Source organism: Oculina patagonica, chromosome 8 (genome assembly GCF_052425735.1).
Source record: "Oculina patagonica isolate OP01 chromosome 8, crgOcupat, whole genome shotgun sequence".
In the NCBI taxonomy this organism is placed as follows: Eukaryota; Metazoa; Cnidaria; class Anthozoa; order Scleractinia; family Oculinidae; genus Oculina; species Oculina patagonica.
The window spans coordinates 4152807-4173084 of record NC_135765.1 but is presented as its reverse complement, the minus strand read 5'-3'; the positions used below and the strand labels follow the sequence as shown (position 1 = coordinate 4173084).

Here is a 20278-nt window from a genome sequence, read left to right as displayed (position 1 = left end):
CAGTACCAATCGGAAACTGTTCGGGTACTTTTAACGAGGATTTCCCGGAAAACGATACTTCTTTTACGAAAAAGTGAAAGTAAAGGCATAAGAATGCATACATTTTCTGCGGCAACACCAATATATGGCAGGTCTATGTACCAAACACACAAAGGATAAATACCTTCATTTTGAGAAATTTCACAACTATTTACAACGTCTTGGAGTGTAAACGTACTAAAATTCAAACTAGACGTCAAACACCCATGAATGCTTCCTTAGTGGACGCTAAAACATTTTTAAATGATTCACGGACGAGTTTCAAAGTACATGTATTTTGGAAATTATTGCGGCTTAAAATTGCTTGGCACCAGTTTCCACGAGTTGGACGAGTTTCCTGGATCCAACACTATGGCGACCCCAGCTAGGATCCAGTGTTCCGCGGTCTTGGAGCATTTGATAGGTAAAGTGAACGAGCAACACCGCCGAGACTGAAAAAATAAAACACAGGATCATTTAATAACACTGAAATTTTAGTTATGAACACACGATTGTGGCCAACTGTATATCTGAAGCAAAAGTTCCTTATCTCCAAGTTTCCATAAAGGCATCCTTGCACATAATAGCATGTTAGGCGCATTTTGCGATATGAAAACATATTCTCAAACTCATTATTAATTCATCAAGTTAAAACAAAGAAAACCATAACCGTGACGTTGTTAGAAAATCTGATCTTACACCCGCTTTCCGTATTACGTGCATAGCGGCTTTCTATCGACATCCATCTTTCGACGTGCTAAACAAACAAGACGGATCGAAATGCGCCAATCACAGCCCACTAACATGACCTTCTGAACTTGTGAGTCATTTGCATGAAACCAACACCAGGATGCATCGGTTTCGAAAGACGATGTCGAAGATGGACGAAGAAAGATAGCGATGCACGTAACACTGAAAGCGGATGTAATTGGCATAGAGTTTTACGATTTTAGACATTTTATTATCCATTGGCTTAATGATATTCTTTTTTAACTGACTGAAGAAATTTAAATATACCGACTTAACACAAAACTCACCCTGTTCATAAACACGGGACAGCGGTAAGCTTCCAAGTTGTCTGTTTCGTTTCTCTCTTCGGGCCCAGGTTCCTCTTCGTCAGAAATGTCAGCGGACACAAAGAGGTCTGGTAATTGTGCTATCGCAGATCTAATCAAAGGGGAGAGACAGGGCCATTTTAATTGCTCTTTCCCCACTTTTTACAAATGTTGAAAAACAAACACTACAGACTACCATATGAAAGCAATGCGAAGAAGCTTTCATTTCAATGGCCATGTGCTTAGTTTTTGTCATAGTCTTGGAAGTGAGAACCATCATATCTAACACCAAATGGAATACATAGCTTTCATTTGAATAGTCACACACTAAGGGTTTCATCCCACAGGCATGAACGTTATAACAACATGACTGAAAGAGCAGAATAGGGGATTTCCTGTTCTTGTACTCCTAAGACCTTGCTACCCTAGCATGTTTTGAAGAATAGAAATCAACCACGTCTGTCCTTCCCGGTCACACGACCTCTTGCCGAAAACATTCTTTATTAGACAAATCATGGGCTCCTGACAAAACTAGGAGCCCATGACATACCAGTCAAAACTTACGTCGGTTCCACTAGGCACTCTTTATCAAGGTCCAGCGATGCACCCTCGATATACAGCCCACTCACAACCAGGCCTTGCTCGGACTCATCGGTACTTTCGTCACGTGACAAGTAGGACTTTGCCAACGAACAACGGAGTTCCACCTGTGAAAAGAAAGAACCTCGTGACCTGCACGAACCATTGAAAGCTATATTTAAACTGCCTGATTAAATTTCTATATTTAAAGAGGAAGCTACATCAGCTCTATGGGAGGCGCGGTGGCCTAACGGTTAGTGCGCCGAACTCCGGATCAAGTGGTCCGAGTTCGTCCTCCGAATTTCTATGAATTCTAAAATAGATCTATAACTAGATCACAACAGTTACAGTATACTCGGATACAATTAGACACATTTGGCCTCAACCTTTTTGGGACCACATAAATAGCTCAAAATCCTGAAGAGAGTCATGTTTTCGCAACTCCTACTACTGGTTGCCTTCCACTTCTCTTCAAGTTTCTAGCAAAAATTAGTGATAGTGATAAACCAGTATTTACTTAACAAACTCCTTTTTTGGAAATCTCTTTTAGCTGGAGAATTGACATTTTGAAATTTAACAGTACCTCATCCACGGTACATCCAACCATGGCCGCCTTCTCGTGCTTCAACGACGTCATCAGTGCACCAGGGTTGGCCAGGCCACCAAGCCAGACAGATGTCAGCTGACCACGACCCACTAAGGGCTCGGAGTTTGGATTTGGAACAATACCACGCCGAACCCACTCACTGAGTTGCTTGTGACGTCGACCAAAATCTGTTTAAAAAAATCCATGTTTAAAAGTTAATTTGATAACCGCCTCACTCGTATATAATCTTTGTTTTTTGACTCCCTTTCCTTTCCCAGGACGGAAGGAGAATGTTAGGGATTGATGAAGGAAAGACACGTCAGTTTAAAATGAAGTGGTAATTTCATGGAAAAGTACATGTGAAAAGAATTGTGCATGTGAATTGCAGAGGAAAAAACAAAGAGAACAATATAAGTAGGTTAATGCATAACTTCAAAGATTTTTTTTTCAGGTTTTAAGTCAAGATACGATTCCAGTTGTTCGCTCCAACTTGCAGATAGCTGAAAGACAAGTACACATCAAATTTCAACGACGATCAGTTTATGCAAGAGGCTGTAATTTCCTGGGTTGTGTCCTCCAAGTTTTGTGTCTACAAAAATTTCGCGCTGGCCAGAATTGTGAGTTCTTACCGGATCCTTTCTCGCCTCTACAAAGCTAACTTATTTCTTCACGTGACACATTTGTCACCGTTACCTTTGAGCCAGGATGTAAGACTGTGGGGGGAGGGCTGACAATCAGGATGCAACCAATCACCGGGCACCACTTCTTCCTGGAGCGCATCAACAACGGGCGCGAGGGATGGTGGGATTGCGGGTGAACCTCCCAACACGCACTGCTCAAGAATTTGTAACGAGTGGCGGATGTGGTAGAGCAGGCAGTTAAACCATTGACATTCCTGAGAAGAAAACAAATCAGATTTTACCATTGTCAGCCAATTTGCATCAAAACAAACTTATACATGTTGCGCCCTTCCCCCAAGCAATGTTAAGAATAGAACATCCCACACACCAAGATTAGGGCATTGTTTGTCAACATTGCTTGGGGGAAGGGGGGCTAAGAGATGAACAAGAAGCATAGAAAATCCATTGTTTTACAAGGAGAGTAGTACGAAAAGTTATTTTGTATAATTAAAAGAACGCTTGTCCCAGCTACTTTTGATCTGCATTGTAGGCCAAGATTTGAGGCCTTATCTGTAGCCTATAATCATGCTATATCTGTACCTTTTGTAAGACGTAGCCCATAGACTCCGACAAACGGTCTTCTGATCCAACAGTGCTGCCGGACTCTGAATAAACAGACAAGGCGCGCAGCTGAGACAGCACGCGTGGAAGTAGCTGAGTGACAGGCATGGCTCCGCCCCCTTCAATTTTTAGCAGCGTGGGAAGTTGTTCAAGACACAGGTCCATTGAAGCACGCAAGCGAGGCATGTTGACCATGACACCAAGCGAGGGTTCTTGAGCAAGCGCAGTGGTGTGATTGATGTCTCGGTGCAGCTTGCCGAGTTTACGAATGAATTCCGAAGCACTGTAAAATTAATAAAAACGTTAATGTTAACAGCAATAAGACAAACTGAATTTTAAAGCAACGATATTACAAATGAAACAACTCATTTTGTTGCTTCAAAGACAAACAGTGTTTTAAGCAATTTTTTTTTCGTTCGTTATCAGAAAGGTATACTACAAACTTGGCAAAACTCCATGTTGTTTAAAGGAGCTATGTCACGGGGATTTCGCAGATTTTTGGACTTAACTGTTCTGAAATTAGTGGTACGCAACTTAAACCATAAAAAACATTATCATAAAGAAAGATATAAGCTTAATTTGCAGATAGAAAGCAAGCAACGGCTACAGATATCGTTTATTTTGAAGACGCGCGGAAACAACTTGATAAAGATAGCCTTACTCTTTCAAATTGCAATCCGTTTCCATCCGAGCCATCTGCAGCCAAAGATGCTCGTTTACAGTTTCAGTGCTCTAATATAGCAATTTTTCATAAAAACGGCCTATTATTTTTAGATTTCCTGCGACCCAAATAAAAATTTTGGCTGTTCAAAAATCTAGTTAATTCCGTGACATGGTCCCTTTAATCCTTTTAGGTACCAAGATTGAAAAAATAATTTTCTTGGCCGATTCCCATAAATGTTTCCAATGTTGAAGGGGCTATGTCACACAATTTTAGGCAATTTCGGCACTGACCAACTGGTCATAGAATTAACTGAAATATCGCAATAAGCGGCTTAAAACTGTAGAATAACTCCAAAGAAACACAGAAAGGCCAAAAACCGGTATGTATGGGCAAAATTCGAGAAGATTAAAACGGATTGCGTTCGGGTAAACTTGAAAAGGTCGGCCCGACTTTTTTCAAGTTTATCTCAATTTGTATAAAAGTGTCATTTACAGTGCTCGAAAATCATCCTTGTTTGTTATGTGGCGGTGATTTTGCCAATAAATGACTTTTGCTCTGCCAATTTGAAGTTTACAGCATTTAATTAACGAAAATAAATAGAATTTCCTAAAATACCGTGACATAGCACCTTTAATTTGGAGAATTTGGTGTTACATCAAAAGAACATCCCGTTGATGATTTTCTATATTCTCATCACCTGCCTGCTGGATAATGTATGGATATTGTAAGGAGAATTCAGATACGGATCACTCTTGGAATCAAACTCTTACCGCGCCTCGTTGTATTCCCGTTCCACACTCGTATCTAGACCCAGGGCCTTCACTGCACTCATGTCCGCGTCCTCTGTCCCAGTCTTCTCGTTAAACCATTTGCTGTAGTCAGCCGGGTCCACATTAGCTGGTGGTACAGGCAGGCTAACGGAGCCTAGGGCGAGCGATGAGTGTTGCTGAAGCGCGGTCTCTTTAATCACGTGATGTGTCAAGATTTCAACGTAGCGACGGTCCCATTGGTCAGTAACTTTCCCGCCATAAACTCCCTAGAACATGACAGTGCAGTGAATGAAATTTGTCGTGTATGCTAGGAAATAGCTCCAATCCTCCAGATTGAGAAAAAGCGAAGAATATCTTTGAAAATACACTTGCCCGTGATCGTGGTCTGGCTACGGTATTCACCAACGTACCAATAATAGGGAAAAGGTAAAGTTTACGTCGAGCGAAGTGGCCCATCTTACTGGAGCTTATCCCGGTTGTGGACGCACTAAGCGACGGTAGGAGTATTTCTACCCCCTCTCCCCCCGATGGGATGCTAGCCTATCGCAGGGTACCCCCCCCAGCATAAATTCGCCGGTACCCAATTATACACCTGGTGGTAAGGTGGCCTAATGGCTAGCACACTTGACTCCGGATCGAGCGGTGCGTGTTCGAGCTCTGGCCGAGGTCAGGGTGTTGTGTTCTTAGATAAGACACTTAACTCTCAGTGCCTCTCTTCACCCAGGTAACGAGAATAGACCCCCAAAAAGTCTGTCTTTCAGTTGATAAAACTCACTACGCAATGCCAAATGGTTTGACAAGCTTACCCGAGCAATAACATCAGCAAGTGCCTTAAGCTGTGACGCTCCTAGGCCCTCTTGCTTTGTGGCCCATCTGATCACAAGCTCAAATGACGTCAGCAAGTCACGTGTACATAGAGGGTAGCGACTGCTGGACGCTCGCGTTCCCAGCTGATGGCGCATGAGCAGCATACTGTGATTGACACATAAACCAAACAGAGTGGAACGGACTGCTAGGGACTGGTCACGAGCTTGTTCCCAATACGATCGAGGAACAGCCTGTTAAGGAGAAAACGGTTGAAAATCTCCAAAACATGCAACAGTTTCGAAAGTGGCATGCACCCAAAATTGGCGATTTTTAAAAGCTGACATTTTGCACGTACGCTCTCCGTGAGAGCAAATCTGTTCATGTACTTCAGTAGGCATTCCATCCAATCAATGGCATAGCTCTTCTTCCCAATTCATAAATACCCAAGCCACCTGCAATTTCTCAACTTCCAACTAATTTACCTTTATCAAATTCAACTTCACAATTAACTACGTAGTTCCTTGGATTTGGTGCTTCCCTCAAAGTCACGGTAATTTTATTGGGATCCCCCTATCAATTTCTTAAAATTCCCCCACCCAGGAAAGATGCCCCTCTGAAATAAAATAACATATTCTCCAAAGCACCAAAAGAGTTACCGTAAACTGCATGCGTTGCAGTAACGTGGATACATGTGTGTTTTACGTATAGTGATTTTTTTTCGAACCAGATGCGATTGCTACCTTTAGTTTAGGGCAAATATGAAAATGAAAATAATAAGTATGCTTAGATAGCTAGTCTGCTGAACAAGGGTTGCCACATCATACCTCAAGTGTGGAGGTGATGACAGTTTTCAAGTCCAGGTCCGTGGAGTTCAGGGGCTGGTATACGGGCCCCTCTCGCTGTACCACGTCCCAGGCCAGCTGATGGGCGAACAGCAGAAGTCCCACTGGTAAGTGGTCCGCGGGCTCACAAAGCAGAAACACGCGCCACTGAGATGGAGTGGAGGAGGTTTCTGAACAATGTTAAAAAACAAAAGTTAGAGAATTCCTTCCATTACAGACATGAAATTTCAGAGTTTATAACATACAAATGTTTGAGCCGGAGGTCCAGGAGTATCAAAATTTCGCCTAGTGCGATCGTCCGGGTGAGGGTATCAAAAGGACTGTTGTTGGAGACTGACGTTTCAACAAGCTGAGCGAAAGACATGTTCAGTCAGTCAAGTAAAAACTGTCAGTTGTTGACGGTGTTCTTAAGCCTATGGTCCTTGAAACTAATTGGTCAGTTTCGCCGTTACCGTCTCGCGGAGACTTGAGTTAAGCTAGTAAACAGTGATTGGTCAGTTTATTGCGTGTATCGCCAAAGTTGGGTTGGTTTTGTTTATAAAGATCGAAAGTTCTTTTGTTGGTTTTATTGAGCTCGGAAGTAACTGTAGTTCGTAAGGTGCTTATAGTTGTTGGCATGAAACTACACGAAAATCAATACTAAGGCTAGTTTACACGGGCAATTTTTATGTGAAGATTTTTATTTGCTCATGTAGACGAGGAAAATTGGCCAATTTTTACGTGACAAATATATTTACTGAGAAGCTGGCGTGTTAGCTTTTATGTGACAAATAAAACTTCTCACATACGAAAATTGCCTAGACGACACGTCACATAAAATGTGGCAAATATTGCGATAGCATAGCGTATTGTCTATGCGTTTCTGCGTATCCCTGCTGTCCAAAGTCATTACTGGCGCAGTTACTTTGAACTGTTGACAAATAATTGTTGTGCCATCTACAAGATCAAAAATATTTTTATCATATAAAAATTGTCAAATAAAAGTTGCCAGTGTAAACTCGGCTTTAGGCGAAACGTCGGCAAAATATGGCACTGAGTCGTTAGGGCTGTTGTCGGCCTTTCTGCTCTAATCCACCCCCAAAATAATACCTACCCGCTTGTAACTGAAGCCTGGACAATCGATTGTAGAGCTGCTCTAGCCAATGGCGGGAAGCCAGTTGAAGGTTTTCTATCACCAACCAAGTGTCAGTCCTCACGGCGGTTGCTAAGGCAACGTCAATGATTTCTTCCTGACCGTGCCCCACAGATATCTGCTGACACTGCACATTGTGAGCCTGCAGTTTACAAAGCAAATAACCTTATTCACATAACCGAGTTTTTTAGGTTTCGTAGGGTGTTATCATAAGGGGGGTTACACAGCGCGCAAAAGGCTACAATCATTGACAAATTCTTGGCGCAATTGCTGTTTTTTCTCACTTGAAACATGAAAATATTTAGTAATTCCCCCTCTCCCCCTGTTACAATGTTGCGCAACATGCAAAAAAATTATGCCTCCGATTGCTGCCTACTTTTACGAACAAACTGAAACGCACTGCACAAGGAGTAAAGGAGGGGATAGGGGTTGGTGTGCCAACGACTTTTTGTCAATGATCGTTGGTTATAAAGCGTGCCATAAGACTAGGTTACAAGGCGTACTATGAGGGTAGGATCAAAGTGTGCCATTAGGTTCCCTTATGCGGCGTTATAAGGTTTTCCAAATGTCTTGCAATTGCAAGAATGCGTCCAATTAAAGAACGTGTTGTAGTCGACCTACAAAACTGAAAAAAAGATTTTTGAATTCCTTGACGGGTTTTTAAAAGCAAAGAATGCACTCCTCTGGACTGACCAACCTAACGGCTGCTTGGAAAATATATGGTGTAGTAAATTCTTTTTCTCTTACCTCTGCCATGCGCCTTATACTCTCAACTGGACTAATCTTAAATGGCGTGTTGACGGAAGAGTGGTCTGGCATTACAACAAAAATCGGAATCGAGTGTTTGATACCAGAAAGGACTTCGTCGATATGCGGAAGAGACTTCTCCATCAGATCCCCAACTTCGCTTTCAACAAACATGCGCATCGCTTGTTCAAATCTGTCAGATCGCAAACAGCGAATCACCAGCAATTTGTGAAGTGCTGTTAAGGGTGTAGCATCTTCTGCGACTTCAGTTTCTATGGGAAGCGGTTGCGTTTCAGGTCGTTCGCTTCCGTACCAGTCCCTCCATGGGCCAGGATTGGACGCGATGTGAGTGCAGATGCTGTCCAATGGGCCTTTGAGGCTGGATACGGCCAGGATTAGCTCCCAAGCCTCCTGCGCGATCCAGCTTGGCTGAAGAAGCGTGGGATCGAAGTCGGAGAGTGCAGGAACCGGGGAAGATAGCGTGCCTGGAAATAACGCAGAAAAGGAGGGTTACTTCAAATACGAAAATCAAATGCTGGTGAAATTGGCTGTAGTGTTTAACGAAGCTTACCAGAAAGTAGAAGTGAAATTTCCTCTTGGGTCAGCCCGCCCTCAGCGCGTTTTTCTACTTTGTAAAGTGTGAGCAGAGAAGCGAACAGCAGACGGTGATGTTGGTCTATGCTCCTGTGGAAAAACAAAGAGTATAAGCCTTTATCAACTCCTTTTTTCGCTTTGTCTTGAAAATTGGAATGATATCAATTTGCCGTTCGTTTGTAAACTCATTTCACTACAGCTACCAGAAATGAAGAATAAACGCAAACTTAAGTCATCGTCTTCTAAAATGAATGAAAAATCAGACCAAAACAAGAAGAGAAAGAAAATTTTCAAGGTTTTCCACGACTCCTGTGAAATCCTTACGTCAGAATATATTACCGACTTGCTCTCCAAGGCTTCATGGCGTTGCTGTTGCAATGCTATCAGTATGGAGGTTTTAGAATGTACATCATCATACGTATAATGATTACAACACGAAAAGCAAAACATACCTGCTAACATGACGGTAAAATGATTGGCTGAGCGACTCAATCAGCTGGTCTGACTGTTCAGGACTAAGAGGAGTGTATTCCAAGCCAGGAGACGGCAGCTGAACTTCAGGTGGCAGGATAACTGACATTCGCTTGGAGAACTTCTTACGAGAAGGGCTCCGGCTCTCATCATCTATAGAGAAAAAGGCAAAGGTCAGTTGGCCTTAAATAACACGAACCCTTTGGAATTAGATTTCGTTCTTCGGCGCTCCTATGAATTATCGCGTCAAAATTTCGTTCTCAAACTCAACCATTTACTATGTTACAAGGGAAACCATAACCATGATGGTGGTTTGTTTTTACGATTTTATTTCTCCGTTTACTCCTTAGTTTTAGCTTCGATTTAGAAGATGTATCAAACACTTAAAAAAAGGTGTTTCATTACATCTCAAAATAACAGAAAAGAGATAATACTACGACGCCCAGCGGAGTATTTTGACGAATTTGTCACGAACTTTTTCAGGGTTGTCGCTAAGGGCCGGCTGCCGGCTAATTTCACATCTAAAATTTCACATGAAAACAAAGACTTGGGTAAACGTTTAGAGCTGCCAATAGGGCAGAAAAAAGCTGGGCTTGTTGATGAGCGGGCTTAGTGTTTTCTTAGCTACATCCCTGTTTTTTGTAAGAAATATTATATCAAAGCCTTTATGGAAAGGCGTCACCTTATATTAAAGGAGCTGGTTCACGACATTTTAAGTCATTTTTCTCATGTAAATAATTACATGTAGTTTCAAAGAAAGCCTCAAGATAATAGTTTTCTAAGGTAGAAAAATGCAAATGAAGTTTTAATAAACCGAAAAGGAACAAAAATGGCTACGACGAAGGAAGATAAAGTTGGATTACAAACGACAACCGTGAACAAAATGTTAATATTTTCAAGTCGCAATATTTTCAGGACGCGCCGTCAAGACGTCGTTTCTTTTAGACTTTTTTTTCGCAATTTCGAAGTGGGCCTCAAAATGATAGTTTATTTAGGTAAGGGACGGACCATTATTTTCTTGGAGGGGGGGGGGATGAAAAATTTCCCTCTGCAAACTTTTTTTTTTTTTAGTTTATGCTCCTCTGCAAATATTTTTTTCAAAATTCTTACTATTTTTTGTTATACATATCGTTTTTGCAAACAATTTATTTTGTCTTTCCAGGCCCTGCAAACAATTTTTTTTCAATATTTTTCATCCCCCCCCCCCCCTCCAAAAAAATAATGGTCCGTCCCTAAAAAAACACCAAAGAACTGATAATACACCAAAAAGGAACAAGGGTGGTTAAGATTGATGAAGATTAATAATAATAATAATAATAATAATAATAATAATAATAATTTTTTTTTTTAAAAAATTAAAATAATAATAATAAAAAAATATCAATAACTTTATTTCACATAATCATTAAAAAATGTACACACGTCGATAAAAAAGATACAGAATTGAAAATCAGCTTTAAAAAAAGTCAATAAAAACTGCTTTGCAATAATAATTTTTTTTTTAATATTAATAATAATAATAATAATAATAAAGATTTATATAGCGCCATATCCATGGCTCATGCGCTTTACAATAAAACTGTTATTAAAAAGTGATTTTACTTAAAAAATTTACATCAGTGATAAAAGGAAAAACTAACAAATAAAATAGCTAAGTTGTAAAAATGGAAATAAAAACTAAGAATCATTAAAACCTTTAAATGAAAAACTAACTCATTATCTAGATTAAGACGGATTTTGTACGACATCTTGACAAATTTAACGTTTAATTTTCAGAGAGCTCCACTTACCTTGAACCACAGCTGGTGCTGGTTGTCCTTCCTCATCAACCGCTTTGATCACAATAGTCGTCCGGGAATCTTTCTTGGTTCCCTCCGTATTTTCACTGTCTGACTCGTATTCTAGCTTCTCCGTAGGGGGCTCAACATCCCGCCCTACCGCCGACCGGAACAGGGACAGGAAGTACCCGAGGGAGAAGCGATACTCGTGCTGTACCCTGGACAGGGAGCTCAACAGGGAGAACATCATCACTGCACGCTTGGCCAGCGGTTGGAAGAGTTCGCGCAGGCTCTTCAGTCTATTGAAGTTGTTTAGTGTGCGAGTCAGACGCTGAGCGACCTGGAGAAAAATAACAAGAAAAGGCAGAGTTATATGAACAAAGTCAACAGAATTCATCTCAGAGGGTATTTTGATAAGAGGCTACTTTGATTGTAGGGACATCTACATAGTGGGGGGTCTCGCAAAAGGAGACAAGCTCCCATCACTGCAAGACTAAAATTAAAACTTATAAAATGCAGGGGGGAGGGGGTAAAAGACCTTAAAATATATAATAAAATATGTACATAATTTAAAAAGATTGCTAAAAAAGGAAAATTAAAATACCTATACATCAAGTTAATTTAGATTAAAAATTAAAACCTAATTAACCTAATTTGCTGAGTTATTATATCGAAAAGTTTTCGAGCCAACTTGTTTGGACATTACCCAAGCCCTTTGTAAAATAAAACACCAACGAGAGTCTAGCTGCCAGGAGCGATTATTTTAAAGGTGCATGAAATGTTTCCCAAAACAAAACTTGAATACTAAACCATTCTTAACCCTAAAGATATCGTTTGTCAATGCTTAAACCCAAAACGCTATTTTCTTTCTCAGCGGAGCATTATTCTCCGCTAAGCTGGTTGAAGTTGTTTTTATGTGACGTAAAGTAGGTACATACAACTCAGCGAGTTCCACTTCTTTGCCTTTTTTATTATTCATTAAAATCATTTCAACGGCGACTAACTAAGCGTTTAAGACGGTTTCCGCTGAATATTGCAGCAATAAAGGCAAAAATAAAGTTACCAAAAAGACCTCATAGCATAGGCACAGTTTTAATACTGTTAAGAAGAACCTATCGAAATTTTAGCTCTCAAGCTGACCCCGCGAGAGAATTTCTCCGTATTTTAGTTAAAATGGACGTTTCACGTCAGTTCAAAACAAAACAACACGCGTTTTAGCTTTTCTTACGAGGTTTGACACTAAATTTCTCAAGAATGCTTTAGAATTTAACAGCGAGTTCACTGTTCGAACTTTGAGCGGAATCCATCTTAATAAGTTTCACTCACCTCAGACCTACACTTAACAAGCTCAGCAATAACCTCAGTTTCCTCCCAGATGTCTGTACCCTGGCGCGCGGTAACCAGCCCCATCAGCTTGCCATCAATATTCTCCAGCAGCCTCAGCAATTCCATCATAACCATCAAACTCTTGCGGCTTTCAACATAGAGCTCAGGCTGCACACGGTGGAAAGCCTCGTGCTGGATCTCCTCGGCCAAGGCCTCCTCGTCCAGTCGGAGGTTCACTAGGGTCGTGATTGAGGATACTTCAGTGCTGAAGGCCGGACGTGAGGATCTGGATACTAGGTACAAGCGGAACTCAGGGTGACACATGACGCGACGGGAACCGAACTTCACCAGCTGGGAGTCTGGAGACGAACAGAGGAGACAAATTAGCTCAAGACTTCAAAAAACGTCTACGCAAATAAGAGAATTTCTACCATGCAAAACTTGCATAAAATTGACATATCAAGCTTAAAGATGTAAGAAAGCTATAAGGAAGTGGGCAATTTAGTATTGGTATAATAGTGCAAATCGTGTTTTAGGAAAGCCTACATTAACATTATCAAAGGACACAGGCAATCTAGTGAACCAATCAAAACTCAAAGCAAATACATGTAACCGGCAGTAAGGGCGTGAAAACGCCAAAGAAAAGTCGAATCACTTGCGACACTCAAGAGAAAATCGCGCTTATTTTCTTATCAAAACACTAGCATGAGAATGATACGCAGGACTGTATGTCACACCTTGTTCAATCTCTTCACTGGAGGATGTTGTGACGTGATAAATGAGAGGCATGAAGAGCGAGTCAACATCACGATCGATATTGTACAACACCAGCGCTGTTCCACTTGTAATTGCCTTTTCAATCTTCAGAATGGAGGAGGGGTCACTAAAGGACAACAAAAATAGATGAGTAAATATAACATATTTTCAGGAACACCACTCGCCAGAGGTGTCTCCTAAATGTCACGCTATTTTAGTCACGCTGTGGCACACAAACGCCTCTTTAATTTGAGTGAGACCTCAAAATTCAGTGATTGCAAACACTTAAAAACACAAATTAACGAAATGATAGGAGGTCGCAATCGATCAAGGGATGAAGAGCGAGTCAACATCACGATCGATATTGTACAACACCAGCGCTGTTCCACTTGTAATATTGGTAACATTTATTATATTGGACTGCATTTTGGCAAAATGCTTAAAGATGCTTTTCCAAAGAAAGGTAAAATAAAATGTCCATTTCGAAATAAATGCAGTTTTGTGAGGAGGCGTGACTGTCAAACAACTTTGCACTTGTGGCTAACTTTTGAAAACGTTTGTTGAGTGCCCATGGTAAGGCACATCGCACTGTACGAAAAAAAAAAAATCTACTCCATTCGCTTACCTTTCTGCTAGATCAATCTCCAATAGGTTCTCTCCATCCTCAATGGTCCTTATCAGCTCAAGTCCCTTATTATAAGGGTCCACCAGCAGAGGCACGCGTTGCCATGACGACTTGGCCAGTATCGCGTTCTCTATCTTCCTAGGTCCCACTCCCTTGGTGAGGAGCCTTCTCACGTGATATTCGCCCAATAAGAGCTTGAGTACAGCCAAAGCAAACGAATCGTACTCGGACAGTTTTGCTCGACGTAACAACTGGTCTCTACCAATAGAAAACATGTAATCTTGCGATTCATCTTCTTTCTCTTCTGGTGACGGTTGGCGTTCTTTCTCGCTGTGTTCCACGTCTTGTTTTTCTATCTCAGCGCTCTGCGGCCTTTCTTGTTCACCTTCTGGTCGATTTTCGTCTGTCTTCGCGGCTATGGTTAAAGAAAACGGAATATCATTGTCCGTTATCATGTATTTTGGGTTTTCTTTTTGGCGTCGCGTACTTCAGTAAAGCTTTGAAATATGAATAAATGAACTCGAACTAAAGCAACAGCGACATCGTAAGGTCGGGAAGCAACTCTTGCAGCGGGACACATATGAATGGCTTGCTACGCTTTGAGAAAAAAAAAATAGAACAAACAACAGGAACAATGCCCCTAGTCCCCAAAACAATAACAACTGCTACACTAGAGGATCAGTAGAATTGCAAGCCTACAAGAGCTGCTACAGTATAATTAAGCCTGCCGCACACTAGAGCAACTAGCTGAGCTAACCGTCTCGCGTGCCCGTTTGCTCAGCAGATTTCTCTCGTGTGCGGACATTTTTCGTGAGAATTTTGCCTCGCGAGGCCTTGAGGAAAATATCTATCGTGTTTGATATTTTTTGCCTCGAGAGGCAAAATCCTCAACGTGTGCGGGCGACGTGAGCAACTTGCTCAGCCAGAAATATCAACTGACCAATAAACACACGCAGAATGTTCACGTGATTCAACATGGCGGCTCCCGAATCAAACTTGCTAAGCACTTTCCTCACTGTCTGCGGTGAAATGTGCAGTAAATAAATGGCTGAGCAAACAGGCACGTGAGGCGAATAGCTCAGCTAGTTTCTCTAGTGTGCGGCAGGCTTTCATGTAGTAGCTCTCGCAAGATCTCACATGAATGGCTCGCTACTTTACAAGATCAATAGAACAAAGAACAGGTACAATGCCCCTAGCCCCCAAACACAATAGCAACAGCTACACTAGAGAACCAGTAGAATAACAAGCTTACAAGAGCTGCTACACTAATGAAAGTAAAAGGTTACCATTCTGCTCATCCTGTTCTTTAGCTCCATCTTCGTTTTCACTTTCATCTAACTGTCCTTCAGGTACTTCCTGTTCGCCTTCAGCAGTTTTAGCACTGCTGGTCCGCACGTCGTGAAGCTTCTCCATCAGAAACACCTCTGCGCCTGCGTAAGGAGCAGAGCTGTCTACCACAAGCATAACACCGCGCTCATCCAAACACTGGGTCCAGTGCACTGTTAACATCTCACGGCGAAACGTGAACGAGTAGGGGCCTAAGTACGTGGCGAATGCAGCTGCTATGGCAACGCCACCTGCGACGGCTTCTTGGCGGGTGCTGATGGATTCAAGGAGTTGCAGCCACTTTTGACGACCACTTGACAATACCTTTTACGGTAAAAAAAGAAACATGTTAGCATTGAAAACACAAAGCTACCGGTTAATACCAAGTTTTCAGGGCGCTTTCCATTAGTCAGAACTGGCCGGCCGGTCCGGAGGTTTTGAATGTTAAATGGACCTTTTCCACGAGATTTTTCCACAAATCCACCACAACAGTGTATAATATTTATGCACTGACTGATTTGACAGTACAAATCTGACTAACAACGGAATTCTGTTTTCAAATACACCGATCTGGCTGGCCAGTCCTGACTAATGGAAAGCGCCCTTAGTTTCCCAAAAACAACGAGAAACACAGCCTTGTACACCAATATGTTCATTGTACGTCCTACAGTTGTAGAAGAACTCAAAAGAAACACAGAAAATCCGAGAGGGGAAAAGGATGGACAAAACTGGAGAACATTGCAACAGAATGCATTTGGGTAAGCTTTAAAAACCTCGGCCCGTTTTTTAAAATTTATCTTGGTTTTTTACGAAATGCTCGAAAATCGTCCTTATTTGTTATGTTATAGCAGCAGGGGACGTTGAAGAACCCACACACTATTCGCAAAAAGTAGGGCACGAAGCTCCCGTCGTTGTGGTCTGTCCTTTGTGTGAAGAAAATTACAGTATGTGTACAGCGCATTTGAAAATAAACATATGGAAAATGCGCTATATATAGCATTATTACATTATCATTATCATAATTATTATTCTATCCTCTCACCTCTTCAAAGTAGGCCGCCTGTGATAGCTGTGAGTCCAAAGTCTCTGTTAACTCAAACTGTCGACATTTATCAATGGATGCTTCTTCGTACGCTTGAGCCAAAGACCTGAGGCGTTCCTCAAGGTCTTTAAGTTTGCTCTCCATGGAGGACAATTTACCCACAGCCAGCTCCACAGCGGAGGAAGTTTCGGACACCTTGGAGTGTAGAGGTTTGACTTTCGATTGCATCATGCGATGGTACCTTTGAAGGGAATAACGCATTCAACACTCAAACCATAACCACGAGAACTTTGTCACGTGAATACTAGGGTTGTCCGCAGTATGTTTTTGAGCACAACGGTAAGGCAAAAGAATGTAAACATTGTACTGAAATAATAGTCACACATTTACTGCAGGGTACGTTATTACTTGTAGTTAGGCGATATGGCCTCGTTAACGTCCTGTGAAAGTGAACGACGACGATTTCAACCAATTGCATGCTTAGACCCAGAAAGTTCTTGGTGGACTTAAGCTTTTTTCGTCTGGTTTCGTGTGAGCATAATAGGCCATTTCCGAGTTACCCTTTGCCTTTATTTCAAAACGAGTCTAAGTGCGAAACCATTCAAATGAAAATGAGTTTGATTTTGCATGAGAATGGACCTGAAGGTGAAACTCATTTTCATATGAATGGTTTCGCACCTAGACTCGTTTTGAAACAGAGGCAAAGGGTAACTCGGAAATGGCCTATGAGCATAAAAGGGATGCCTTTCGGACATTGTAATGTGGGTACCCTAGTGGGTACGCGCTTTATGGTAATTTCTTGTTGCTTAGCAATTGCCTTACAACTTCTCTGAAAAAAATCGCTGGCTCAGTAATTTAGCAAAGTTATTCTCCTGACTGTAACCAGCTGTTCTGGTAGAGCTGTGGCTGCTGTCAATTACCTGACCACTCCCCTGACCCAGAGTAACAGGGAGCCCACTGCAGGATTGTTGGTTTTCTTCTCAAGATAGTCGCCGTTGAAGTGAGGTTTTTTAAGGTAAGGCTCGACCACTTCCAACGTGCTCTCTGTAAGTTCCATTTCGTCAAAGACGCCTAGTTCTTCACGGAACCTGGAATGAAGTTAGCAGAATTAAACTATCATTTCGTTAAGTAAAATGATGTACTTTTTACTAGGTCAAAAGTACATCATTGCATTGCATTGAGTAGCTGGATATGTTGTTATCCATTGCTTGTCGCAAACTTTTTAATCTACTCACAAAAAATTAAAGTCTCTGGTCTCAACTTTATGTACTACACCGTAAGCTTAAAAAAGGATAAGTCAGTCCGTACGTCTGCTAGGTCGTCCCATCGTCAGTCACTTAGTGTTTTATTTTATTTCTTTTTTAACCGTAAATCAGGGATTTTGTTTTTTTTGGTTTACCTGTCTAAATTGGCCATCAGACGCTTGGCTCCCTTGTTCCATGTCAAGTCAGACGAGGGCGACTTAACTGGGAAATAAAACAAACAAATTTTCATATAAAAACAATGTCAGTTTACGTCTCAAAAACCCGTTCACAAATTTTAACTTAAAAGAACATGACAAGACCTTTCATTAAATGGTAAGCAGATCCATATGACAAGGCGTATGACTTTTACAATATGGACCGCCTACGAGTTAATTTTCCACAAACTTGCAAAAACAAGAAGTCAAAACTATTTCCCCAATACGGACCAAATGCTAGCTTGATAACATCCATGCAGGAGAGGGGTGAATAGGGGTACGCAAATCCACCGATCCGTGCTATTTTATGGCCAAATTTGTCGATCCGCGAACCTATTCACCCCCGGCTCAATGCAGTGAACACACAAGAGACTGGCCTAAGGATTGTGTGTACTCGATATACCTACCAATAATAATGATAGCGGCTAACAGATCTTCAATTTCGTTATCTGGTTTCTGAAGAGCTCGTAATTCCGCCAGGCCCTGGCCATCAAGGTTCTTTAACACTCTCTTAGTGTCCGACACAACAGCGGCAGCCTTGAACACTGCGCGCTCATGCGCTATCTGGTATTCAGGGAGAGCCTGAAAACGACAGGTAACTGTTAGTTACACTAAACGACGGCTTAGCGGCGTTAAAATTAAATTACAAGTGATAAGAAGCGTATTTGCTACTGATGATTTTCATGTCAATTTAATAAGTGCACGAAAGACAAAATCCTACGTTGAATGAGATCAAGATGTAAAACATTGAAGGATTGGTTGTTTACCGCAGTATTAATTCTGTAACTAAAACTAATGTTCTCGCATAAAGTACTGTTTTTGCCTCACATTCTAAAAGTGTTTTCCTTTCCCACGGCTGCGGGACAGCAAAGAAGTAAAGTCAAATTTAAATACGAAAATGCTAAATCGTTTCTTCCGTGAAGGAAAATGTAACTACTGCAAAAGCTGCGAAAAATAATTTACCTTCTTTAGTTTCTGTATTCTTTCTTGCTGTCGTTTTACGAGCCTGACTTGCTCTTCTGCGATCGCTTTGTCCTTTGAAGAAAAAAACGCACATTACAAATAGTACCAACTAGAAGTTCGCTACAAATTAATAGCTGGTAATATTTTACAATAAGAAAACACTAAAGATGTGTTTAGTGTTCATCGTAGTGCAAGATAGGAAAGATGACCGTTTATTCGTTTGATACCCGATGGAATCGCTTTGAGTTGTTGATCACGACGTTTCGACTGCTATACTGTTAATCTTCATCAGGCGAACAATAAAACAGTTAAAAAATGTTAATTACCTGTCCAATCTGTAGTAGCAACTGAAGATTACCCTGAGAAATAAAAAAATATAAACAAGACGAGTTGCCTTACAATAAAATATTCATGTTTAACTTACAGTAGCAGGGCAGTAGGGGGGGGGGGGGGGAGGCGAGTTACCTGTGAACACTACGCGTCTACCGAATGAGTAACCTCTTCAGTTTCACTCTTAAAATATGAATTTGCCTTTATTATTGTCATAAAGTTCATCAAGACATTTTATTTATCTTCTCTTCCTGTATTTTGAGACCTTTTGATATTGAAAGGAGAAAACAGACATTGATATTCAAAGGTGATTTCTTTTAAAAAGAATATAAGGCGACTAGTTGAACTATACGGATCTTCGATCACGCTGAATTGAAACCAGTCCCGACCCGCGAAACAAACCTCTTTCTTTTGTTCAAGCACCATCTTCTCGTGTCCTAGTTGAGCCTTCAGTTGTTCGGCCAGCTGAGTTCCTCGCTCGATAGTTTGCAATGCTGCTGCCATCTGCTCGTGTTCTTGCCGGAGGGCTTGGTGACGCTTCTTCACCAAACATATGAACCTAATAAGAAATAATTCAGTGCAAGGTAACTAAGACGATAACTTAAACCAGTGCTCTTTTTGGCAATCAACTGTCCTACAATGACGGAAGTCTTAAAGCGGCTAGGTCACGGTATTTTAGGTAATTCTATTTATTTTCGTTAATTAAGCGCTCTAAACTTCAAATTGGCAGAGCAAAAGTCTTTTATTGGCAAAATCACGGCCACATAACAAACAAGGATGATTTTCGAGCATTGTAAATAACAATTTCATACAAATTGAGATAAACTTGAAAAAGGTCGGGCCAATCAGTTTTAATCTTTTCTAATTTTGCCCATCCTTGCCCCTTTTTGGCCTTTCTGTGTTTCTTTTGAGTTATTCTACAATTTTAAGCCGTTATTGTGATATTTCAGTTAATTCTATGGCCAGTTGGTCAGTGCCGAAATTGCCTAAAATTGACATAGTCCCATTAAGTGTTTTAAAAGATATGCTATGCTGAGTAAAAATTGCTTTTAAATAGAAGACACTTAATATTCAAAGCGTGACCGAGGATTTGAACTCGGGACGACTGTGAACAAATCCAGCTAGTGGCAAGCTGGATGGCTTGAACCTGGGACCTCCAGATTTCAA

The 20278-nt window shown here is 41.2% G+C and overlaps 1 protein-coding gene across 1 annotated transcript in view; it reads right to left on the bottom strand.

The window, feature by feature from the left end:
* Positions 1–104: 104 nt before the first annotated feature.
* The window catches only part of LOC144662959 (uncharacterized), a 68014-nt gene continuing 47840 nt past the window's right edge, over positions 105–20278 (bottom strand). The window contains exons 60-84 of the mRNA XM_078523888.1: positions 19514–19670; positions 19108–19140; positions 18782–18853; positions 18226–18400; positions 17759–17825; positions 17280–17447; positions 16360–16600; positions 15278–15641; positions 13992–14406; positions 13348–13493; positions 12611–12969; positions 11297–11624; positions 9488–9659; positions 9013–9125; positions 8442–8926; positions 7656–7836; positions 6545–6732; positions 5720–5971; positions 4914–5179; positions 3459–3762; positions 2932–3133; positions 2236–2426; positions 1638–1780; positions 1056–1185; positions 105–470 (exon numbers count right to left, since the gene is read on the bottom strand). Coding sequence (XP_078380014.1) covers positions 324–470; positions 1056–1185; positions 1638–1780; positions 2236–2426; positions 2932–3133; positions 3459–3762; positions 4914–5179; positions 5720–5971; positions 6545–6732; positions 7656–7836; positions 8442–8926; positions 9013–9125; positions 9488–9659; positions 11297–11624; positions 12611–12969; positions 13348–13493; positions 13992–14406; positions 15278–15641; positions 16360–16600; positions 17280–17447; positions 17759–17825; positions 18226–18400; positions 18782–18853; positions 19108–19140; positions 19514–19670 — 5299 coding nt within the window. The 3' untranslated portion in view covers positions 105–323. The remainder of the gene's footprint in view (positions 471–1055; positions 1186–1637; positions 1781–2235; positions 2427–2931; positions 3134–3458; positions 3763–4913; positions 5180–5719; positions 5972–6544; positions 6733–7655; positions 7837–8441; positions 8927–9012; positions 9126–9487; positions 9660–11296; positions 11625–12610; positions 12970–13347; positions 13494–13991; positions 14407–15277; positions 15642–16359; positions 16601–17279; positions 17448–17758; positions 17826–18225; positions 18401–18781; positions 18854–19107; positions 19141–19513; positions 19671–20278) is intronic.